The sequence below is a fragment of the Panthera tigris genome, chromosome E1, assembly GCF_018350195.1.
Source record: "Panthera tigris isolate Pti1 chromosome E1, P.tigris_Pti1_mat1.1, whole genome shotgun sequence".
NCBI classification, from domain to species: Eukaryota; Metazoa; Chordata; class Mammalia; order Carnivora; family Felidae; genus Panthera; species Panthera tigris.
The window spans coordinates 9,050,271-9,075,433 of NC_056673.1; the positions used below are offsets into that span (position 1 = coordinate 9,050,271).

Consider the following 25,163-nt stretch of genomic DNA (forward strand, 5'->3'; position numbering starts at 1 on the left):
GCAAACCACAGAGAGGAGGGCCTTGAAGGTATGGCTGGAATGGGAGAAAGGATGACAAGGGTTTTTATGGAAACTTCTGGCAAGCGCATTATAATTTAAAGAGGCCGAGAACACAGGGTTGCTATAACTCAAAGCACCTGAGATAGGTTAAGGGGTTCACTACAGTCTGACTGTAGCACCTTTAGTAGGGGCTTTGGAAAATTATTTTTTTATAAGCACTTTTTTCCCCAAGGAAACAGAGTCACAACATTAATTAACTTAGGGGAAAAGATTTTTAACCTCAAATGCCTGATCACTGCTATGCTGACCCTGAGCCCTTGTTGGATTACCTGTCTGCCCTCTTCTTTTCCAGAACCTGGTGGCCTCCCTTCGGGGAGACCGTGGATTTTCTCAGCAAGACCACAGACAAACCAGAAACAAAGATAAAGACTAAGCATGTCCCAGCACAGACTGGCCGGCCAGTCATTCTACCTGAGCCATACACAGTGTCCCCTGCATGTGGATATCAGCTACACATGATATGGTGACCCTCCTGCCCCACCACCACCGTGACGCATCGTGGGTGTGGAGGGAGGGGAGTCCTGCTCAAATCGGATGGACCTAGGAGAAGCAGGAAATGTGCAGGCTACTATTTCTTCCACTTCTGTCTTTGGCTAATGGGGCTGGAGTGGTGACCCCCGAAATGGGGACAGTTGGTTGTAGAGACGGGGACAAATCCAATAGATGGTCAGTCAACAACACAATTCAAAACTCAAGATGGCCTGAGAAAACATCACATTAGAAGCAGTACATCAGGCAAGGAAATGAGGGAGGAAATACTGCCTTGTCTCTTATTGTCTTGAATCATGGATTACTGTTCAGCTCTTCAGATTCACTTTTCACTTCAATTTTTTTTTAAGTTTTTTTATTTTATTTTGTGAGAGACAGAGACAGGGCGAGTAGGGAGGGGGCAGAGAGAGAGGGAGACAGAGAGGGAGACAGAGCTGTCAGTGCAGAGCCTGACGTGGGGCTCGAACTCACAAAACCGTGAGATCATGACCTGAGCTGAAACCAAGAGTTGGAGGCTTAACCAGGTGCCCGTTCACTTCAATGTTAAATCAACTTCTGTGAGTGCTCGCTTCGGCAGCACATATACTAAATCAACTTCTGTGATCCAAGGGTACAGCTGGTTATCTTCTGGGTCACTATATCTTAGTGCCCAGCCCAGCAGCTTGCATGTTATAAATATATAACATATATTTCAATATAAATGTTGAATCAATTTGATTTGAGGACGGTCATTCCAAAAACATGCTGAACATGTTAAAGAAAGAAGGGTTCCACGAATGGGCCCAAATTTGTATCTTATCATTTCATCATGGATCTTGGGAGGATGTGGGAATTGACTCAGATTCCGTAACATTCCTGGAAAAGAATGCCATGGGCACTTGAACCTCAAAAAGTTGAGACAAGAATAAATTACGTAGAGGCTAAAATTGCATTCTGACCCTACGCTCACAAAAATGGTTTAGTAATGGAACAAAATAATCACGCACCAAAAGGAGCTCCTGATGAGTTCAGATTGTGTTTCCAAGTGCATCTACACAATGGAAGAGGAAATAAATGTAGGTAAATACGGAAGAGTGCCCCACACTCACACGGCTTTGGGGAAATGACGGAATATAAAATAGGCCCTGTTTTTGTTTTTGTTTTTTTAATTTGTTTGTTTTAGGCAATTTCAGTTTGGGGACCAAGAGTAAGAAAAAAGATATACCCATCAGTTGAGGCAATGACAGAAAGAAAGTAGGTATTTCTAACACTCAGTTTTGCTTTGATCTTTTTTTTTTTTTTTTGAGGGTGGGGAGCAGAGGAAGGGCAGAAGGAGAAGGAAAGAGGGAACACTTAAGCAGTTTCCACACCCAGCGAGGAGCCAGAAGCAGGGCTTGATCTCACAACCCTGAGATCATGACCTGAGCCAAAATCAAGAGTCAGACGCTCAACTGATGGGAGCCACCCAGATGCCCCTGTTTTGATCTTTCATATCAAGAAGGGAGGTGTTGACACTGAAACTGAACGGACAAAGAGAGCTGGCTGGGAAATGAAGTTCGAGTCACAAAGGGTTCCTTTATAACAGCTCAAGCATTCTGACTTAAACGAATTACACCTCATGACCCTGACCCAGTTTACCGATGTGACCAAAAGCCAGGCGGTAACCTTCAAGACATTAAGAAAAGTGTAGAGGATGGGGACACGTAAAAGTGTCTTAATTTTTAAAGAGAAAAATAAGGTGGATTCTGGAAACAACACACTCATCCACTTGGATGTGAACTCACGGCAGAATCCTAAAGTGGTTTAATGAAGGAGTCGGTGAGCATTTAGAAAATAAAGCAGCCAATACCAACAAACCTCAGTGGTTCGGTAAAAACTGGCCAGGCGGATCTCGTTTTCTCTTTCGAGAGCATTGTGAGGCAGGTGAGCAAGGAAATGCAGACATGTCTTGATTTTTGCCATTGGGACAGTCCTTCCGGGTGTCTGGTGGACAAAGGACTAAAAGTGGGCTTTAAAAGTTGGCTACAGCTGTATACAGTTCTCCCAAAACATAACTTATTGAGCAACTAAACCCAAAAGGTATTGACCAGGGGCTGTGAGATTCCGTATTTCAGCCTTACCCTAATCAATATGGATCCACAAGATTAAGACTTCAGAAGAAAAGTTCACCAATTCCATGGGTGACACCAGGCTCGGAAGGAGTGCCAGCCTATGGGACGCAGAATCGTAAATCAAAGGTATCTCTGGAAGCAGCAATGATGCAACAATACTTTAAATTCAAATAAAAAATGAACTCAATAAATTCCAATTTTACAAAATTTCGAAAATTCTCGAAAATTCTAATCCTCCACTGTATAGATCCTTGGATACAAACATAGGACAGGGTCTCTGGAAACAAGTCAAGGGACCATCAGACTGTCAAAAAGGACGATAACTTGCCTTGACACAGGTCACAGGAAAAGACCCAGAAGTTATGAAGGAAAAGTGGGAAACGTAGGGTGAAAACAAACTTCCTTGGAGGACGTGCGTGAGAACTGCCTTCATACAGTTGAAGGTCTGTCCTCTGAATGAGAAATCAGACAAGTCCACATAGTCAAGGGGAGACCCCTCCTCGGAGGTCACAGGGACTAGGACTTGGACTCCATTAAAACATTTCTTCTGGGAGCACCTGGGTGGCTCAATCGGTGAAGCGTCTGACTTGGGCTCAGGTTGTGATCTCGAAGTTCATGAGTTCCAGCCCCGCCCCGCATCGGGCTCTGTGCTGATGGCTCGGAGCCTGGAGCTGCTTCGGATTCTGTGTCTCCCTCTCTCTCTCTGCCCCTCCCCCACTCGCACTCTATCTCTCTCTCTCTCTCAAAAATAAATATTAAAAAAAAACTTTTTAAAGACATTTCTTCTAATCTTCACTATCCAAAACTACGATGAGCTGCTGTGTGAGGTAGTGAGGTCACTGCCACTACGCAGCTGAGTGGCCCAGCCAGACGGAGTGGATGCTAAGACACTGAAGGTTCGAGACACTCGGTGTCCATGCCGTGGAGTTCATCATGTGGCTTATTCCCTTACCCACGATACCCACGATCTAATGAGGAGGGCAGCGCGGGGGACTGGTTAAAATCTCAGCACCGACCTGCCCAGGTTCGAGTCCCGGCTCTGCCACTTGCTCACCATGTGATCACAATGACTTTGAGCAAGTTAACTGACCACCACCCCCCCACCCCCACCCGAACCACAGTTTCCCCATCTGCAAAAGAGGAGGATATGAGCTGCTGTGAAGGTTAAGTGAGTTCATAACAGCCACACGGTACCCAGAAGTGCAACACAGAGCTTGCGATCTATTCTGATTACTCTGCAATCTTTTGGAATCACTCTGAAGGTTCCCGGCTACTGAATCTAGGCACCTGAGCAGACAGAAGAATATCACTAGAAGGTGAGAAAGAGGAGGCAGGTGCTTAGGGATTACTACAAACAGAGAGAACAGCACAGCAGGGAGCAGGAGGGAGAAGCCAGAGACCTTTCTCCTCTGGTGGAGATTTCCATCCCCGGGCCACCCTTAAGACGCAACCCGCTGTCCTGTCTTTTGTGGTCAGTGAGAGTCTGAGGGATGGAGGCTGGAGTCTAGGGAGCAGCCTGCACTGAAGTTGGCATTGGCTTCTCAGGCTCCTCTCCCAGATCCATGATCCGGATGGAGTTTTCCTTCTTGGAAAGCCAGAAGGCGGGGTAGACCGGCTCCGAAAACTTGCACTCAAACTTGTGAACCAGAGTCATGGCGTCAGACTCCACGCCGTAGAAGGACAGGATCCCTCCCGGAAAGTCGACGTAGATCCCCAGCCTCCGGAAAGGTCTGGCTTTGAGCGGGGTCTCCGTGTCACTGTGCCAGGCTGTGAACTCCTTCCCATTCCAGTGGAGGCTCCAGGAGAAGTCGTTCCCAGAAATGCAACCGTTGCGCTCATCCCCCTTCCGGTCGATGCCTCCGCAGGTGAGGCCAACATAGGTGCCCGCCCCGGAGGTCTCTACCTCAAAATAGTACCTGTGCAGGTACAGGCTCTGCTGCGACAGCACCTGTCGCCAGTGCACAAACCTGCTGGGGAGGTCCGGGTAGGGATGCTCCCAGGGCGTGGTGTTGGTGACCTTGCGATTGTCCTCCTGCAGCCGGAGATACCTGTGTGCCGTGTCCGGGTCAAACGAGATGTCACATGCATCTGAGGAGATACAGAAGGGCAGGAACTGACGGCAGATTCGGACGGAACACTTCAAACCCAGCCAGCCTCCCAAGCAGGAGAAAACACCTCTCTCTGCCTCTCTGTTTACTGGGGCGACTGTCCAGCCCCCCACCCCACCCCCCCGACCCCCAGGAAAGAGGTGGGCAAAAACCAAAACAGAAAGAACTCAAATCACTCCACTTCCTTCCTTTCTGAAGTTCAAATCGCCGGGCATTTGCTGTATTATTTGCTGAGCTGAATCAAGACACAAAATCCACGGATTCATTCACTGTCTCGCCCATTCATTCATTCATTCATTCATCCAACAAATATGTATCGAAGGCCACACTCTTCTTCTCGGTGTGGGTTCTCAGGGCTGGTGGAAATACGCATTCACCCACCCACACGCGATTCTTTCGTTATGTACTTATTTGTTTATTTATTTTTAGATGTGCATTTATTTATTTTGAGAGAGAGAGAGTGAGCAGGGGAGGGGCAGAGAGTGAGGGAGACAGAAGCCCAACCAGGCCCCGCGCTGTCAGCACAGAGCCTGACGTGGGGTTCGAGCCCACGAACCGTGAGATCATGACCGGGGCCAAAATCAAGCGTCAGATGCTTAACCCACTGAGCCACCCAGGTGCCCCTTTTCATTTTTTTTTTTTTAATTGACCAATATTTAGCCTGGTGATTGCTCAAACATTCCCTCAAACACATCCTCTCGCCAACCCCGGAGACTAAAGATAATAATGGCACCTCCAGGCGCCCAGTTGCTCAAGTCACGCTCAAGTTATTTTTGAAATGTCTCTGCCCCCATCCTCACCCCCCACCTGGCTCCTCCCTCCTCTCCACCCGCCCCCACCCACAGGCAGCATCAAGCCCTGTAGATCCCACTTCTGTCCAGCCCGCCGCTTCACCCCCGATCTAGTCCAGAACAGGCTCTTTGCCGGCCCCTCGGCCGTGACCCCCTTCCGGCCCTTCTCCACAACAGAGCCACAGGGTATGTTTCAGGGTACAGGCTAAGGTAAATCATGTCACCCCAGCTTAAAGACCTTTGATGGGGCCCTCTGCCCACAGAATAAAGCAGTGACCCCCTCACCCCCGCCTGCACAGCCACGCATGACTGGCCCTGGCCTGTGTCTCCAGCCGCATCTCCTGCCCTCTGCCCCTTGACTGCCACACTCCAGCCACCCTGACCTCAGAAGCACGCAACACTGAGCCCTTTAGCACAGACCATTTCCATCCGCGACATGATCATCGCCGACCCTGAGCCTAGGTCATTCCTACCGATCCTTTCAAATGGTAGCTAACGGTGCATGTCCTCAAAGAGGCCCTCTGTGACCATAATCTGGGGCAGATGACTCCCCATCACTTTCTCTCAGAGCACTCTGGCCGTTTAAACTTCATGATGCTCAACAAAATGTGTATAATCCATTTATTTGTGTGTTTGTTTCGTGCCCGTCTTCCTTCTAGTCTATAAACTCCACACGTCACATGGGACTCTATCTTGGGCTCTTATATTTTCCAAGTGAATTAGCATATTCAAGTCTATTTAAATTCCAGGGACGCCTGGGTGGTTCAGTCGGTTAAGCACCCGACTCCTGATTTCCACTCAGATCATGATCTCATGGTTTCGGGGGATGGAGCCCCACGTCGGGCTCTGCGCTGACAGCTTGGACCCTGCTTGGGATTCTCTCTCTCTCTCTCTCTCTCTCTCTACCTCTCTTTCTCTGCCCCTCCCCTGCTTGCACTAGCTCTGGTTCTCTATCTCTCTCTCAAAAATAAATAAATCAACTTTTTAAAAAAAAAAAAAAAGGGAGTCATTTGGTAACTAACCAGGATCTTCAAAAGTGCCAAGGTCATGAAAGACAAAGAAAAACTAAGGGACTGGACCCAGACTGGGAGAGACTAAGGAGGCATGGAAACATTTGTGATCCTGGATCAGACTATGGGCCAGAAAAAGGACACTGGTTGGAGCACTTGGTGAAACACTTGAATAAATTCTGTAGATGAGCTTATAGCAGCGTGCCAATGTCCGCTTCCTGGTTTCAGTCAACGCGCTGTAATTATACAAAGCGTTAACGTTTGGAGAAGCTGGATGAAAGGTAGACGGGAATTCTTTGTCCTATTTTTGCAACGTTTTTGTAAATTTGAAATTGCCTCAAACGTGAAAAGTAAAAAAATAACTTTTTCATTAAATTGTTTATATGTCCCACTTAGGGATACACCTGGGGTTGCGAGAACCTGAAACTTAATGAGAGATGGTGCTCTTGGGGCGCCTGGGGGGCTCCGTCGGTTAAGCGTCTGACTTCGGCTCAGGTCACGACCTCATGGGTTCGAGCCCCGCATCGGGCTCTGTGCCGACAGCTCGGAGGCTGGCGCCTGCTTCGGATGCTGTGTCTCCCTCGCTCTCTGCCCCTCCCCCCCTTGTGTGCGTGCTCTCGCTCTCTCTCTCAAAAATAAACATTAAAAGATTCTTTAAAAATTTTTAAAAGAACAAAAGAGACAGATGGGGTTCGTGCTTCACCAGAGCATTACGCTGACGTCGATGAGCGGGGAAGAGGAAGCTGTTCACAACTTACACTGGAGGAACTGGTGCCGGGTGCTGGGCTCAGGTTTCGAGGTCCAGTACTTGCGCTGGACCACGGCAGACACTTGAGTTCTGATATCATATTCCTCTAGAAAAATCAGAGGGTTATGAATGCACACCAGCCCAGGTGGTCAGGAGAACCTAAGAAGCAGGACTTCCCAGCCACTCTTCCCCGGGCTCCCTGGGGGAAGGACTGGACTCCAGTCATGTCAGAGAGAACTCTGCCCGACGGGCCACATTTCTCTCATGGGTGAAGCATCATACGCTGGAGAAAGATCCCAGACTGGCTTGGATTCCACTTAAAAGTACAGGCATTCACAACCTCAAAAACGCAAGCCAACTGCACGATGTAACTAACTCGACGTCTCTGGGCCTCAATCACAAGATAAAATCATCAAAGTAAGCGTCCATTAGCGACGTGGCCCGGCCAAAGGACGGCTTTGAAAATGAGACATCCCCCCTGGTTTCCCCCGCTCTCCCCTGGCTGTCCCTCACCTTCCCCACCAACCGCTCTGAGAAACACTCATGCCACAGCCCACGGCCCGGACAGCTTCTCACCTTCCTTGGAGAAATCCTGGAGCTGGACCTTGTAGTTCTGTAGCAACTGGATTAAGTGACCAGTGGAGTCTGTGATGACCTTGCGGATGCCCGAGAGCTTATCCTTGAGTCCTATGTAAACACTCGGGAAGGGACCGTCCTCAGTGTTCTTAAACTTGCAGTACTCCTGCAGGTGAAGAAAACATGGCAGGACGTGCCTTGATCTCTGCATTTCTTACACTGCTCTCATCACACCACTGGCTGCATCTGTAAAATGGGTTGATGGTAAGGTGCCCTTCAGAGAGCAAGTCTATGTAACATATCTAGCTCAGGACCTAACAACACAGAAGGTGTTTCTTTTTTAAACCGGGGAAGTGGGCTTTTAAAAATCAAGAGACACCGGGGCGCCTGGCTGGCTCTCTTGGTGGAGCATGAGACTCTTGGTCTCGGGGTTGTAGGTTTAGAGCCCTATGTGGGGTGTGGAGGTTACTTAAAAATAAAACTTTCAGGGGCGCCTGGGTGGCTCAGTCGATTAAGCGTCCGACTTCGGCTCAGGTCGTGATCTCGCGGTCTGTGAGTTCGAGCCCCGCGTCGGGCTCTGTGCTGACAGCTCAGAGCCTGGAGCCTGCTTCTGATTCTGTGTCTCCCTCTCTCTCTGACCCTCCCCCCATTCATGTTCTGTCTCTCTCTGTCTCAAAAATAAATAAACGTTAAAAAAAATTTTTTTTAAATAAAACCTTTTAAAAAAAAAAGAATAGGGGCGCCTGGGGGGCTCAGTCAGTTAAGCATCTGACTTCAGCTCAGGTCGTGATCTCACAGTTCATGAGTTTGAGCCCCGCATCGGGCTCTGTGCTGACAGCCTGGAGCCTGCTTGGGACTCTGTCTCTCCCTCCCTCTGCCCCTCCCCTGCTTGTGCTCTCTCTCTCTCAAAATAAATAACTTAAAAAAAAAATTTTTTTTTACAAGTTACACATTTTAACACTGTATGTGGAGTTTAGCACCATACATGAGAAAAGTGGTATTTTAAATCAATGGGGGCAAAAATGGGTTATTCAACACATGCTGTCGTTTCAAACGGGTCGCAATTTGGAGAAGAAGAAGTTGCCTTTCTACATAAATAACTTACACGCAAATATATTTCATGCATCTTAAAGTTTTTAAGTTAAAGTCCTACAAGGAGGAAAGAAAAAAGAAAAATTATTTCCTCTCTGGGGAAACTCATGACGTGAGAAGCCAAACATTCATTCCTATTTTCTTTGTTTTGATATTGGAAAGCAAAGGAACTGACAAAGACATTCTGTTAGTATTTTTGTCTTTCTCTACCTGCTTTTCTTTCTCACTAAAGGGTTAACTATGGTTGTCTTTGGGTGGTGGGAGCCTGGGTGATTGTTTCCTTTCATATTTTCCAAGAGTTTTTTTTTTTTCCCACAACAAACATTTATATTTGTCGTAACTGGAGGGGAATATTTTTCAAAAGTGCAATCAGTGGGGCGCCTGGGTGGCTCAGTCAGTTGAGCATCTGACTTCGGCTCAGGTTATGATCTCGCGGTCCGTGAGTTCGAGCCCCGCATCTGGCTCTGTGCTTGACAGCTCAGAGCCTGGAACCTGCTTCAGATTCTGTCTCTCTCTCTGTCCCTCCCCTTCTTATGCTCTCTCTCTCTCTCTCTCAAAAATAAATAAACATTAAAAAATTTTAAAGAAAAATTATTTGGGGGCCCCTGGCTGGCTCTGTGGGTAGAGCATTTGACTCTTGATCTCGGGGTGGTGAGTTCGAGCCCCACATTGGCCATAGCGTTTACTGAAGAAAAACAAATCAAAAAAAATTTTTTTTTCAGTTATTTTTAGGGATATTAGACTAGAAGGAGCCTCGAAAGTTATTGACTCTGAGCTGATTATCTGGTAAATGAGGAATTTGAGACCCAGAAAAGTTAACTGACTTGGTTATACACTGCCCGCCTATCTAGTAACAGATCTGGGAGGATGGAATTTACACCCAGTCCCTGCAAGATGACATGTCCTCAGGTCTGGCCCTAATGGCATGTGGCTTAGCGAATACTGCGTGGCCCCGTGATGAAAGTCTCGTCTCCTCTGCCTGCCCGGCTTTCCTCAATCAACCAGCACACGCAGCCCCTCTCTGAAAGGCAAGAGGTCCCCAGCCTCACCCCTGCCGGGCATACTGATACCAGCTCACTCCTCTCTCATCTGAAATTCTCCACTGGTGGTGTTGGTGACTTCACGTAGAAGAACAAAGTTCTCTCGCAGTCAGATGCCTGCCTGGCCCCGTGAGCCTCGTTTCCATCACTATGTGCCCAGCAGCCCAGGCCCCTCCTTGTGAAAGCACCTAATTCCCCACATCAGTGGTGCTTTCTTTTTTATTTTTTTAACTTTTTTTAATGTTTATTTATTTCTGAGACAGAGAGAGAGAGAGAGACAGAGCATGAGCGGGGGAGGGGTAGAGAGCGAGGGAGACACAGAATCAGAGGCAGGCTTCAGGCTCCGAGCTGTCGGCACAGAGCCCGACGCGGGGCCTGAACCCATGAACCGTGAGATCGTGACCTGAGCCCAAGTCGGTCGCTCAACCGACTGAGCCACCCGGGCGCCCGGTGGTGCTTTCTCAAACCTCCCTGCCTGGCCACAGGCTGTTCTGTCCCTTTGGACATGACTTCTCTTCCATGACCCAGTTCCAGTCTCCTACTCTGGGGAGTCTTCCTTTCCGCTCCTGTATTCCCGTTCTCTGCTAACACCTACTTCTCTCCGGTCCCACAGCGCCCCGTGCACCCCATTTATCGGAGAGCAGTTCTAGGGGCTCCCGGGTGTCTCGGTCGGTTGAGCACCAGACCCTTGGTTTAGGCTCAGGTCACGATCTCGCGCTTCGGGAGCTCCAGCCCCGCGTCAGGCTCCGCGCCTCCAGCACGGAAACTGCTTGGGATTCTCTCTCTCCTCCTCTCTGCCCCTCCTGCTCTCTCTCCTCTCTCTCGCTCTCAAAATAAAGAAATAAGTTTTAAAAAGAGCAGTTCTGGTCCCGCATTCCCCACATCTGGCACAGACCCAGCAGAGCGAGGGTGCTCCCTGGCACCAGGGATGGGCGCCTCGGGCCCCGCCCCCGCCCGCACCTCCAGGAAGAGGACGGTGTTACTGATGGAGGCGATGCTCTCCAGCTCCTGCCTCCTCCTCTCCATCTGTGCGCTCCTGTGCTCCAGATGCGTCCGGATGCTGCTGGCCTGGCTCAGCGCTGCTTGCTCCTTCTCCTCCAAGAAGAGCATCACGTCGGTCTGGGCCTTCCTCACGGCAGCAAGCAGCTCCCCAAACTGCTCCTCGGCCACCGCCTTCACCTCCGACACTGACACCTGGTGAGGGAGGGGGCGGTGAAGAAGACGTTAGCAAGGCTTCGACTTTATCGAAGCTCCACACACAGAACCGTAAAGCCGAGCAACCCGCCACCTGGGAGCAATTTTCTATAACAAAAGGCGGCCTCTGGGGCGCCTGGGTGGCTCAGTCGGTTAAGCGGTTTAAGCGTCTGACTTTGGCTCAGGTCGTGATCTCGCGGTTCGTGGGTTCCAGCCCCGCGTCGGGCTCTGTGCTGACAGCTCAGAGCCCGGAGCCTGCTTCAGATTCTGTGTCTCCCTCTCTCTCTGCCCCTTCCCTGCTCGTGCTCTGTCTCTTTCTCTATCTCAAAAATGAATAAACATTTAAAAAAAAATTTTTTAAGCAGCCTTGGGGCCCCTGGGTGTCTCATTCGGTTAAGTATCTGACTTCAGGTCAAGTCATGATTTCGCGGTTCGTGGGTTCGAGCCCCGTGTCGGGCTCTGTGCTGACAGCTCAGAGCCTCCTGGAGCCTGCTTCACATTCTGTGTCTCCCTCTCTCTCTGCCCCTTCCCCGCCCGCATTCTGTCTCTCTCCCTCTCAGACATAAATAAACATTAAAATAATTTTGTTAATAAAAAATAAAAAAAATTAAAAAGGCAGCCTTTTATTCTCATATGAATCCTAGGTTCCTGGAAAAAAAAAAAAGGATTTACTGTTCAGGGTGCAGGTACTTATGCACCATCATCTCTCTTACATTTGATGATCTCTGAGACCCGCCCCCGCCCCCCCCCAAGCCCCCAGCTCTGACAGTCTGGGGTTACTGTTCAAGTTTCTGAAACTGATTTTCCTACCAGGGCAATGCATGCATACTTGAGAATTACATTTCTGGTGGCAAACTACTAGGTTGGCTTCTTTGTACAAGTCAGTAGCGTGAATTCGCTTTCTCAGGATTTCATTATGTCGGGTTAAACCGCCCGCTGAGCCCGTCAGAACCAAGAGCACATCCATCTAAGCTTGTGGTGTCTCCTCCAAGCACAACATGTTTAGGGGGTTAGGCACCTGAGCACAGCAGGATGAGCATACGTGTGTAGAACGGAATGTCACGTCCGAATAAAATACAGACCAAAGCCCCTGTGATGAACAGGAAGGGTTTGCATGACGGTATTTGTGTGTGTCTGCACGTGCCCTCTATCCTTCCAGAGGAGGAACAGCCTTTATAAAATGCCTTCAGTCAATATCGTGTTTCTAACCTCAATCCAAGTGTAAATCGTTCCTCAGCACCGGTGCTGACAGCCCCCTCTGATGCTGTCCCATTTTATCTCATTGCACAAACATGATCACCTTACTAAACTTCATCTAGCGGTCTTGGACACACTTTCCTTTGCTCCTATTCCCTTGACCTCACTCCACAGCCCAGAGCTCGTTCTCTGCCTGCCTGAGTCTCCCCCATTGTCCCCACCCACGCCGATCCCATCTGAGAGCAATCTGACCAACCCCTCCAGGTGCTCTCTTCTGTTTCTCCTCCTGAGAGCGAGAGTAAGGATGCTCCCTGGGCATCCACGGGGAGCCAAAACAGGTGCCTCAGCACTCAGTCCCCTGGCAGGGAAGATGGGGGGAGGGGAGGAGGAGAATAAGGAGGGGACTGGTAAGGAAAGGACTCCAAAAGGATGACGCCCTTGGCCCAGGGCATGTGGAAGCCTTAGGTTTGGAGGGAGATGGGGAGAAATGATGACACCAGGTAACAGGACCTCTGCTTGGACAGAGACCCTGCTTGGCCAAGACTCAGGTACGCAGCCCACAGGAATGCCTAGTGGCGGCTGAATCTTTGATCTGATGGTGAAGGGAGGAAGGAGGAGGGGAAAGGAAGCAAGGGCCATCTTAAATTAACTAGGGGTGGGGAGCTGGGTAGAGCCTGTCTCTACATTGTCATTTTTATGCCAACTGCCCCATCATCTATTGGCTTCCTCCACATTGGAGCAGCCGAATGGAACTGGAAACAAATGAGCTGGTAATTGGGGCTAAGTAAGAAGGCAGATGGGGGGGGGCACCTGGGTGGCTCAGTCGGTTGGGCGGCCAACTTTGGCTCAGGTCATGATCTCGTGGTCCGTGAGTTCGAGCCCCGCGTCGGGCTCTGGGCTGACAGCTCAGAGCCTGGAGCCTGTTTCGGATTCTGTGTCTCCCTCTCTCTGACCCTCCCCCATTCATGCTCTGTCTCTATCTCAAAAATAAATAAACATTAAAAAAAATTTTTTTTTTAAAAAGAAGGCAGATGGGAAGGTCTTCTCCAAACTCAAGCACAGACTGGAAAGAGCCCGTGGAGAACAGCAGCTGTCACGTACGTGCCTGACATTAAGTCTGTCATCCCTGAAGCATCCATTTATTTTTTTATGTTCATTTATTTATTTTTAAGGGAGAGAGAGTGAGCAGGGGAGGGACAGAGAGAGGGGGAGACAGAGAATCTCAAGCAGGCTCCACAGTGACAGCACAGAGCCCAATGCAGGGCTCAAACTCATGAGCCATGAGATCATGACCTGAGCTGAAATCAAGAGTTGGCAGCTTAACCGACTGAACCACCCGGGCACCCCTGAAGCATCCATTTCAAAAGACATCCGCCTGGAATAAACATTGCCAGCTGTGTGGCACGGCTTCAAGCAAAACAACCAGATAAGGAATCGGGCCACCCTCACTCAGGAAGCTACCCCTTTCAGAAATCCCTGGAAGAACCGAAATAACTGCCCCTTGAGTGACCTCACTTCTTCCCGAGCTCAAATTCCTGTTCTCATGCTTTAAATAAGCCAGTAAGGAGTGAACTGCCCATGACACCCTAGACACCACCCTTGACCCCAATAAAGGTAGACCCCAGGTCTGCAGTTTCTCCCCTCCTCTCTCTCTGCCGGCCACCTCATGGTGTCACCATGTGACCTTGAGGCAGCAGTCTGTGTCCTCCATGACCTCCGAGTACTAAATCTTGTTCTTCAAAATTCCCTGATCGGGGGTGCCTGGCTGGTTCAGTTGGTTGAGCATCTGACTCTTGATTTCGGCTCAGGTTATGATCCTGGGGTCATGGGATCGAGTCTCGCATCAGGCTTCACACCGAGCATGGAGCCTACTTGGGATTCTATCATTCTCTCTCTCTCTCTCTCTCTCTCTCTGCCCCTCTCCCCCATCCAAACTCTTTCTTTTTCTCTCTCTAATAATAATAGGAAGAAGACGGAGGAGGAGGAGGAGGAGGAAGAGGAGGAAAGAAGAAGAAGAAGAAGAAGAAGAAGAAGAAGAAGAAGAAGAAGAAGAAGAAAGAAGAAGAAGAAGAAGAAGAAGAAGAAGAAGAAGAAGAAGAAGAAGAAGAAGGAGAAGAAGAAGACAAAGACGAAGGAGGAAGAAGAAGAAGGAGGAGGAGGAGGAGGAGGAGGAGGAGGAGGGGAAGGAGAAGGAGAAGTAGTAGTAGAACCATGACAAGTTTCTCATAGAAGTCTAAAGACAGACTTCAGGGTCCCAATCCCCTCTCCTCCACCAAGGCCTGGTGAGGAAGGCCTGAGAAAGGGCGGTGGAGGAGAGGCCTCCATTGATGTTGGCAGACTGACTCTGCTGCTGTCCTACGTGACCTCTCATTCCTAAACTGTTTCGTGGAGAAATACTTCTTCCTTGCATGTAAATGGGATGTGCAAAGCATATCACTTACTGCCCAAATGATGACAAATGAAGACTAAAGAGAGGAGGGGCCACAAACCTACCAAAATACCAAAGTTAACGGTTTAAAGAGGTTGAGGACGGTGCACAAGCCTGTACATGTCCCGAGTTTCTTAGGTCCAGGGAGAAATAATGCCAAGTCCTCCTGTTCCATCCATCTGGGGGCACCAGGCAAGTCTTCTCATCTGTCTGTGTGTTCATGTCCCTCGTACTTGGTGGCCATTGTGATAACTACCTCCCCAAGTTACCACACAATTATGAGAAGAGCTGAGTAGGGATCAAACTGTCTGAAAAATAAAAGGCTAGAGAAAAGGCAAGATGCTCCATGCGGTTCTCTAGAGTATCCTGAGCGTGGAAATCAACAAGTCTGAAGGTGTATAAGATTTTAAGGGAACAACTATCTTTCTTCTTTTCATAAGTTGATGTGGATGCGAAAGAGGTATTGATCGTTCACAGCTAGTTATTTGTAAACATTGAGAAGGAGAAAATTAAGTTGAAATGGATGGATGGATGGATGGATGGATGGATGGATGGATGGATGGAAAGATGGATGGATGGATGGATGGATGGATGGAAAGATGGATGGATGGATGGATGGATGGATGCATGGATGCATGGATGCATGGATACATGGATGGATGGATGGAAGGAAGGAAGGTAGGAAGGAAGGAAGGAAGGAAGGAAGGAAGGAAGGAAGGAAGGAAGGAAAGATGGATCGAATCATTCATAGTATGCAAAGATGCTGCTGCTGACTCACTACCATAGCTTAGGCGTTTGGGATTCTCTTCTGAGTGATGGTTATTGGCTTTCCACTACTGAGAAATATTTGTGGAACTGTTTGGCTCTACTTACACTTTATATGGAAAATGGCCATATACGAGACAGACTAAAACTAAGTCGCCGGGCACACCACTGGCCTTATCAAGTCACCATCCACTAATCAAGCAGTTCTCCACTCTTTTTTCTGGCTGCCAGGACACAGGACTGGTGACATTCACATGCAAAACACTCTCCCATGATGGAAGAAACCCAGACTCTGCCTGATTCCTGGAGTTCTACCCCCTCTGCTCCTACACACACCCCTTTCTCCTGGTCAGAAAAGCATATGCAAATGTAAAAACAGGAATGTTGTTATTATAGGATTAGACTTGCTCTACTCTGTATTATTAAAAAGCCAATCACTTGCCAGTCTTGAACCTTAAACTAATTTCATAGCAAAAGCTGACAGCAAGGTGAGGCTATCCCGTGGCGTAGCCAACCGTATCCATACCTATAATCCCCATCCACCGAGAAACGCCAAGGTGCTCATGGACAGGGAGTCTGGGCCTGTGACCCCATGTCCCACAACCCCAGATGGGCCAGCCTTACCAAAACGGATTTGTGGTTGGCTTGGAGCCTGGCGATGGCGTTTTCATTCAACCTGAGTTTCCGTTCCAGCTCTAACTGGGTGTCCCGAAGTTCAGCCTGAGGAGAAGGAAGAACAAGTTACGGAGTGCACCCAGAATGTCCCCTGGAGCGATGTACTATTCACTCTTGTCCCATGGAAAGGAGACTCTGACCTTGGGAGCTGCCTCAGAAGCCAGCCTGGAGGGCCCGAAATCGACAGGAAGGGTAAGCTGTGGGCCAGCACCTGCTGGGGCCGAACTCGGCACAGATCCCCTAAAAAGGCGGTGAGCACGTCTGCTGTGCGGCAACTGGCCGTCACTTCAAGCATTTAGGTGGATCACCTCCTGTCGTCCCGAGCACACCCACAGCAGGTAAACACCATTACCTCCATCTCACAGATGATACCGTGAAGCCACCTAATCAAGGTCACACAGTCTATCAGTGCAGTGGAGCCCAGCCCCCCTGCCCCCGGAATAACCGTACAAGGAGTACGAGCTGGAGCCAAGGGTAGGGACCCCAGGTTTTCTACTTGGCAGTGGAAAATCTACTTAGCGCCTCTTGACTTCCACTGCCTCACCTGTGAAATGGGGATAACTGAGGCACCTCACTCATGGGGGTTTTGTGAGGATCGAATGACACAGCGGGCGTGACTGTGAACTTGCCCTTGTAGCTGGCACGCTGCTCGTGCTCCACCAACGTCAGTGAGGCCTTCGTGGTCGCCCCTTCTCGTCCCGGGTGGTGCCACCATGGCTGTGTCCCATCACGCGCTCATCGCGCCTGGAGGCAGGCAGAGCGAGCCCTCCCGCCCAAGCCAAGTGCCCTGCCCGAGAACCTTGGGTTTGCCCACCCCGATCCCCACCACCTGCTTCACTCTTCCTTCCGGAGACTCCCCGAGCACCTTTCTGCCAAGAAGTGTGCCAACACATAAAGCCGAAACCTTTGCAACCTTCAAAGGCCCGACCACAAGGGCATGAATCGGCACAAAAAGAATAGTTTTAACTGCTTTCAACAGGTTCTGTCTGCGTTTGAAGCTGTGTGTCATTTGGCCCTAAGGGAACTCAGAGGGCATAAATGCTCTCTGCTTTTTCCTACAGAAGCTTGGGGGTATTCCAGGCCCCCTTGTGAGGGTATAGGGAGGCAGGAAGGAGGCTTTGTCCCCCTCTGCAGGGGGCAGGTAACTCCTTTGCTTTGTTTTATTTTGTTTCGTTTTGCTCAGGACCTGGGATGCTGACTTGGAACTGAGGGAGCCTCACGACCTCCCCACCCCAGACCTATTTGGAGGCGGAGGGAGGGTCTGGCCTTTTGGGAGCAGTCATGGAATCCTGGTCTATCTAAATGGCTTACACAGGGGCACCTGGGTGGTTCAGTCGGTTAAGCGTCTGACTTCGGCTCAGGTCATGATCTCACGGTTCACGGGTTCGAGCCCCGCGTCCGGCTCTGTGCTGACAGCTCAGAGCCTCGAGCCTGCTATAGATTCTCTCTCTCTCTCTCTCTCTCTCTCTCTCTCTCTCTCTCTCTGCCCCTCCCCTACTTGTGCTCTCTCTCTCTCAAAAACAAATAAACATTAAAAGAAGTAAATAAATAAAAGGCTTATACAGTGACCTGTCCCAGGGAAGGGGAGAAACGTGACGTGCTTGTTTAAAGGTGGTAGGAGACAGAGCGGAAACACAGCCTGGCAGCGGACGACACGGGCAGCCCCAGCCTGATGCGGAGCACAGGGACGCTCCCAGAGAGGAGCCGGGGAACAGGCCTTCTCCATTGCCTGCAGACTGCCATAAAAGGAGAAAAGGACTCCTGACTACCTAGTGGGGACCTCTCTGAGTGAGTCACCCCAGGGGAAGGCGCTGGGATTACCACAAAAGGTGGAGCCGCTTGGGGAGACCTGTATCTCCAGTTAATCCTGTTCCTAGAAAATGACAGGGTGCCCCAGGCTCTGGCTTTAGGGTTTCCCAAGATGTCATCTGTACACACTTCCGGGGGGGGGGGGGGGGGCAGGGTGGACCCCGCACAAAAGCCAGACAGTGGCGTCAATGACTGAAGATAGTCCTAGACGGGACGGCACTGTCTACATCAGCAAGGTAATGACAAATGTACAAGAGGCACAGTATTTGGAGTGTTGAAACCTGCCATTGCTGGTTATGTGATCTCTCCATGCCAGTGCATTTTTTTTTTATTTATTTTGTTTTTATTTTCTTTTTGAGAGAGAGAGACAGACAGAGACAGAGCGCGAGCAGGGGAGGGGCAGAGAGAGAGGGAGACACAGAATCCGAAGCAGGCTCCGCTCCGAGCTGTCGGCACAGAGCCCGACACGGGGCTCGAACTCACAGACCATGAGATCATGACCTGAGCTGAAGTTGGATGCTTAACTGACTGAGCCACCCCGGCGTCCCCCCCGTCAGATCATTTAGCTTCTCCTCTGGTTCAGGGCCACAGGAATAGGTCAACAGAATTGTTCTTGCGGAAGGTAGCACCCAGAGCTCAGGGGTCAGACTTCAGGTCAGAGGTGGAGGCAGGAATAGCGGAGGGAAGGCGAAGGGAGAAGAAAATTCCAGGTGGTGTCGGTTCCTTTGTATTTCCATCCACACAACGTTGGTTGGTCGTTCTGGAGAGGTTGCACTTGGTAGCACAAGAGTTCTACCCGGGCTGACTTCATTCCTCAGTGGATTGGTCAGAACCTACCACATGCCAGTCCAGCCAAACAGAACATCCTCCCTGAGATATACACCCTGGTAGAATGTCTAAGGAAAAACAAGTTATGTAATAATACTGAGTCCAAAACATTTCTCAGAACTTCCAGAAGTTCTTTTCCTGAGTGGCCTCCAATCATCCGCCTTTTGGCTACCAGAGAATGGGTCGAGGACAACGCTGGTTCGTGTGGGTCACAGAAACTTGGCTCCTGCTCTACCTGGAGACTGTCCGTGGGCCACGCCCAGTCCTGAACTTTCTGGAACCAATGCTGAGGCTGAATGTAATGGCCTGTCACTAGTGGACGCATGATCCAAAACAGGTCGTCCCCCTCTCTGAGAACCCTGCCCTGGCCTCATTCCTGGTGACAACTCCGTCCTTGGAACATGTAGCTGTTCTGCTGCCTCAGCCCTCTGGCACTCCAGGGAGCCGTGGAACATTCCTTGGCTTCCTCGTTAGAGTCCAAGCTCCCTGAGGACAGACAGTGTGGTCTCACACTTAGCCCATAGGAAGCAATCAATGATGGTTTGATAAGCTTGAGGGAGAACAGGAAAGAAGCACGTGCACTTCCTGGGTCAGGAAGCGTTCACCAGGCATGCACACATGCATGAACGCACGCACGCACGCACCCAGTTTCGTTCTCGTGGCAGCATGCCCGCGATTCAGAGAAGGTACGGGAAATCAGCAGCCGGTGCGCAAGGCCAACTGCACTGAGAGGCCTCAGGAAGCCGACCCGGGGCGGAGAGAAGTGTCGAGAGGTCCCCATCAGGAAGAGCTGGGCTCTGGAAGCCCAGCAGGACGGAACATATAGCAAAGAACACCCAACTCCCCGAATCCTGAGGTTTTGCCCCCACTGGCGTAGCCGGAGACCCGAGGAGCCTCAGCAGGGGCTCCCTTGGTTAACGGAGAAATCAGTGGCTCTGTCACTCTGATGCAGGATCTCAGCGGCTTTTGTGTCCTCGTGGCTGACCCTGTTGTTTGCACTTTCCTGAGACAATGTGCCTCCTTCAGTAATTAGCCCTCAGCACTACCCAAAGTGATCTTCGCTGCAAAGGACTCCATCAGGCCGGTGCTAGCTGAAGGGCATACCAAGCTTCTGGAACCTTAATGATGTCAAGTACAACTTTCAAAATAGTCCCGGTGGCGGTTACAGCCTCATCAAGCCACTGGGTCTTCTGGGCTGGTCTCTTGGGCTCCTTTTGAGAAAGCTTTTGGCTCCTAAGATTTGGTAGAGCCAACAAGAGTCTGGCTGCACTTAGGACGTAGGCTTGCTCTCTGAGCTGAAAACAAGGGCACGGGATGGAAAGGACAAGAGCTCTGTCGTGCAGACCGGCAAGGCGGAGGTTGTGAACTGGGGCCTTCAGCACAAGTCTGGGGGGGGGGGGCTGTTGCATTGTACCTGTAACCGTGACGGCTTTTCGGCACCAAAAAAATGACTCTAGAGCTCCTCTACCGAGTTTTTATTTCACCTTACACAGCTCTCCCCTAGGATGTCTGAATCCGGGGTTCCAAACACGCTTTACGCAACTGTCCCCTGCTCGGAACTACAATTACCCTCCCTGTGGTGCACCAGTTTTCATTGTTTAAAAGCCAGATTGCGGGGCACCTGGGTGGCTCAGTTGGTTAAGTGTCCAACTCTTGCTTTAGGCTCAGGTCATGATCTCACAGTTCATGAGTTCCAAACCCACACATGGTATGGAGGCTGCTTGGAATTCTCTCTCTCTCTGCCTCTCCCACTCTCAGTCTATCTATCTCCACCTCTCTCTAAATAAACTTTAAAAAAAAAATTTTTTTAAATATCCATATTGTATCCCTTGCCAGTACAGACACAGAATATTTCTGAAAGGAAAGAGAAGAAAGTCGAGACAGTAGTGTTTAACTGAGGAAGGAAGCGAGGGGATCCAGGATGGGAGGGAGACCTTTTCCTGATATGGTCTATTGCAACCTTTGGTGGAGACTGGCTTTCAACATGTACACCCATCACTTTTTCCAGGTAAATATAACAATATCCAGACATTTATACCCAAAGAGAACAGCAGGACACTTTGTACTAATATCTCTACTATATGTGTGGCAGGATTTCGGTACCAAACAGAAAGTTACAATATTGTGATCTTGGCTAGGGTCCTTCACTCATGTTCCCCGAGTAGGGTGCCTTCCCAAAAGCTTCCACGCCTCATCCCATGACTCAGTTGCCTGTATGAGTTCGGGAAAACGTGGAGGCGATAAAAAGAAATGACACCCCATAGAGTGATCTGAGGATTGGAGGAGAAAATCTACAGAGTATATTTAGCACACGGCAATGCTTACTGAAGCCCACTTGGCTCAACTATGTAGAGCTTTTTCCTTTGACCTGTTGATAGAGAGCCTCTCCAGGATTACGAAACAGCCTCATTCATCCTGGTCATGAGTGGCAGTGACCTGCTTTCCTGACTTGACATTCTCTAACCTGGAAACACTGGAGGCACTTGGCAAGTGCCTTCCTGAGCTGGAGATGGTGACTCATTGACCCCTGGGCTACAGAGCTTTCCAGAACAATTCCCACTAACCCTGGAGAAAATCTGTGCCTGAGAAAGGACACGGAGGAGGGACTCTGGCAAGTAAAGCGTTCTTCCCAGAAAGTCCTTCCCTTTGCTGCCCAGGAACATTGGACTAAGGAGGAGTTGTGGTGGGTCTCCCGCCCTGTGTAGTGTAAACGGGGAGCTGTCAGCAGTATGAACATAAGGAATGTGGGAGAAAAGTCAACTGCACTTCCCTACTGAAGGAAAAAAAAAATAAAAAAGCGCTCACGGAGAGTCAAAGTATGAGAAACAAAGAATACACAGTAACTAAACCCATTCTCAAGAACTTCTCCAGGCTATCAGCTTTAGGGCAAAGAAAAGCCAGTTGTTCTAGAAACAGTCTCTCTATCTGATGGGAATAAAATTACAGGCTCTGTGCGTGGTGTCTCTCAGCCTCTCCTGGCACCCCTATCTGATGAGGAACTTCCATTTTCCCTCAGTTAAGCCGTCCTTGACATCGGACCTGAAGGTAAGTGTCCAATTCTGTGCTACCTTGGCATTTTTTTAAGCTCTCAGATCAGACTTCACACCGGGGGTCTCTAGAGGGGCACTTTCTACTGGTCTCCCGGGTGGGGTAAAGGGGAAAAGAGAAATCAGGCGAAAGGTTTGGCTTTTTTTTTTTTCTCTTGAACTTCTGCCAAGGTGTGCATTTCATTACTTGCCACACGGATCCAGCCAGAAGGAGACGTCACTGCCCAAAGCTCTCCAACGCCAGCACGCTACACCCAAACGCAGATCCACTGCAGAAAGCTAGCAAGCGTGGACACACACACACACACACACACACACCCCCAGCATGGGGACGGCGGGAGGGAGACAGGACCAGAGTGACCTGTTCCAAGTGCCCAAAGGCAAGTGCAATAGGTATTTACGCTGGACCAACAGCCATAGTGAAGTCGGCAGCCCCAGGAGCTGCAATGCGGGGTGGAGGTGGGGGGGGTCCAGCCTCTCCCCGGGACACCATCTCCCCACCTCCCTCTCCTGGATGGACCCCAGCACTCGCCTCCTTGTCCCTGCGGGCGGCATCCAAGGAGACCAAGGCGTGGCCCCTGTGCTCGTCCTGGCCGCACTCCTGGCAGACGCACTGCCCATCGGGGCGGCAGAAGGCGACCAGCGGGCTGCGGTGGGCAGGGCAGGTGCGCAGGTCCCGGTCCTTCACGGGCTCGGTCAGCTGGTGGCTGTGCAGTTTGCTGTTCTCCTGGTGAGGCCGCAGGTGCTCCTCACAATAGTTCACCATGCAGGTCAGGCAGGACTTGACCGCCTTCACCCTGCAGGTGCCGAGACAGAAGTCACACAGGACCTCCTCCTCCTCCTCCTCTTCCTCCCCAGCAGTGCCGCTATCTGGAGCCCCCTGCCCTTCAGAGCCGCCGTCCTGTGCTTCTGGCTCCCCCTGGGGGCTCCCCAGGGAGCCCGTGTCCTCTTCTTCGGCCGGGCTGGTCGACCCAGAGTCTGGGCTGACAGTGGCCAGAGGGTGAGCGCTGATCCCGGGCAGTGGCCCTGGACCCATGAGGTCCAGCTCGGCCATCTGGAAGACTCTGGCGGCGAGGCTGTCCTTCCTCTGCCCCTCGGGCCGGGATCTGCACAGCCCGAGTCAGACGAGAAAACCACGCCTAACTGACTGCAGCTGTCACAGGAGTTGAACTGTTTCCGCCCTCCCGGAGGAAGCCCAGTTAGTCATTACTCTGCCCGGGGCTTGGCCAGCAGCCAGGGCCGTGATGACGAGGCGAGGCGGCTAGGTTATTCGGGCTGCCCGTGGCCACTCAGAACATCTCCCCATGGGCTCCGGCCCCTCCTCGGGTCCAGCCCCAAAACTTCTATTCTTGCGTGAATCATTGGAACCCCATGGGCTCAGCCGAAGACCACGTGTGTCTGTGGCTGCTCCGGAAAGAATTAGAGATTCCTGAGCTCTGCCGTAAAAAGCCTGAGTCGCTTTACGTGGCTTGACAGGTTAAATTTTTTCTTTGCGTTTTGTTTTGTTTTGTTTTTTTAGTTTATTTATTTATTTTGAGAGAGCGCATGGGCAAGCGGGGTAGGGGCAGGGAGGGAGAGAGAGAAACCCAAGCCGGTTCTGGGCTATCAGCGGAGAGCCCCATGTGGGGCTCGATCTCGTGACCCATGACATTGTGACCTGAGCTGAAGTCAAGAGTCCGATGCCTGACCAACTGAGCCGCCCAGGCACCCCTGTTGGCACTTTTTAAAGGGATCTAAACTACATTTTTAGAAGTCCTTACAAGGACATCAACGATATGGCAGGCCCTTCCCATCTCATAGAACCAGACATGAGGCATCTAGGAAAAGGAGGATATATGCCTCTGACCCTGACCTTGGCCACATCACCTTCTCGCAAAAGTGTGTTCAGAGGGGATCAGAGAGTCAGGGAAGAATGTGTCTCCTTCTACATAAAGCTCCATTCAGACAGCTCTCCCAGGCCATGCCTCCCACCCCATGGTTCCTAGAAAGAGGTATGTCCCAAGAAACAGCCCCTTTGCCCACTTAATAAAGTGTTGCTGGACACAGCGTGTGAGTTTCCCCACATTGCCATAACAGAGTACCACAGACTGGTTTGATATAAACAACAGAAATTAATTGTTTCATGGTTCTTTTGGCTAAAATTGAAGATCAGGGTGTCAGCTGGGTTGGTCTCTTCTGAGGTCTCTCTCCTTGGCTTACAGATGGCCGTCTTCTCCCCATGTTTTCATATGGCCTTCCCTCTGGGTGGGTCTCTGTGTCCTAATCTCCTCTTCTTATAAGGACACCAGTCATATTGAATTAGGGCCCACCCTAGTGACCGACTCTTCATTACCACTTGATTTTTTTTTTTAATGTGTTTATTTTTGAGAGAGAGAGAGAGAGAGCATGAGCATGTGTGAGCAGGGGAGAGGCAGAGACAGAGAGGGGGACAGAGGATCTGAGGCGGCCTCCACACTGACAGCAGAGAGCCCGATGCAGGGCTCGAACTCACAAACCAGGAGATCATGCCCTGAGCTGAAGTCAGACACTCAACCAACTCAGCCACCCAGACACCGCTTCGTTACCACTTTAAAGACCCTGTCTCCAGATACAGTCATCATCTTATGAGGTACCGGGAGTCAGGAATGCAACATATAAATTTGGGAGAGAAAGACACAATTCAGCCCATAACCCATGGCCAGAGGATGAGCCAGGAAGCATCCAACCCCTTAAAAGAAAGGCGCTCCCAGGCATCGCCACTGGGTGGGGATACACATTATTCTTCGTATCTGCCAGATGGGCAGCCATCCCAAACATTCGAGAAGTCCAGAGGCTGCTCAGAGTTGGACAGAACTGAGACTGTAAAAATCCTTCTCAGCTGCAGCCCTGTTATATTTTCCACATGCATCGAATATTCACATCATGATTGCCTACAAGCAGCCCTTTCTAGCAATATAAAGTTTCCAAAGTGTCCCTGTCCTGAATACTGTCATCCACTGTTGAAGAGCCCCCCCCGCCCCCCAAGAAGAGGTTTCCCTGTATTTAACTGCATGGTTGGTTTTTAGACGCCCTCAGCCAGGAGGGAAAGGAACTGGCTTCTGCGGGTTCACACTGTTCCTCAGAACTTTCTCCAGTATTAGCGGACAAGGCTGCCTTCCTTCCTATCCTTTTTGTAGAAAGACAGTTCCACTGCAGCGGAACTGGTCCACCCACAAGCTTAGAGCCTTTGATCTTTCT

General features: G+C 50.3%; 1 protein-coding gene across 4 annotated transcripts in view; it reads right to left on the reverse strand.

Annotated features, from left to right (window-relative positions):
• Positions 1–3,741: 3,741 nt before the first annotated feature.
• TRIM16 (tripartite motif containing 16) overlaps positions 3,742–25,163 on the reverse strand; it is a 39,422-nt gene continuing 18,000 nt past the window's right edge. For 3 of the 4 annotated variants that reach the window (XM_042966940.1, XM_042966939.1, XM_042966941.1), the window contains 6 exons: positions 22,480–22,744; positions 16,213–16,308; positions 10,965–11,198; positions 7,873–8,038; positions 7,307–7,402; positions 3,742–4,727 (listed from right to left, as the gene is read on the reverse strand). In XM_042966940.1, the coding sequence (XP_042822874.1) occupies positions 4,144–4,727; positions 7,307–7,402; positions 7,873–8,038; positions 10,965–11,198; positions 16,213–16,308; positions 22,480–22,744 (1,441 nt within the window). In that variant the 3' untranslated portion in view covers positions 3,742–4,143. Of the gene's footprint in view, positions 4,728–7,306; positions 7,403–7,872; positions 8,039–10,964; positions 11,199–16,212; positions 16,309–22,479; positions 23,062–25,163 lie in introns of those variants that run through there. The other variant, XM_007080749.3, reaches the window with a different exon arrangement.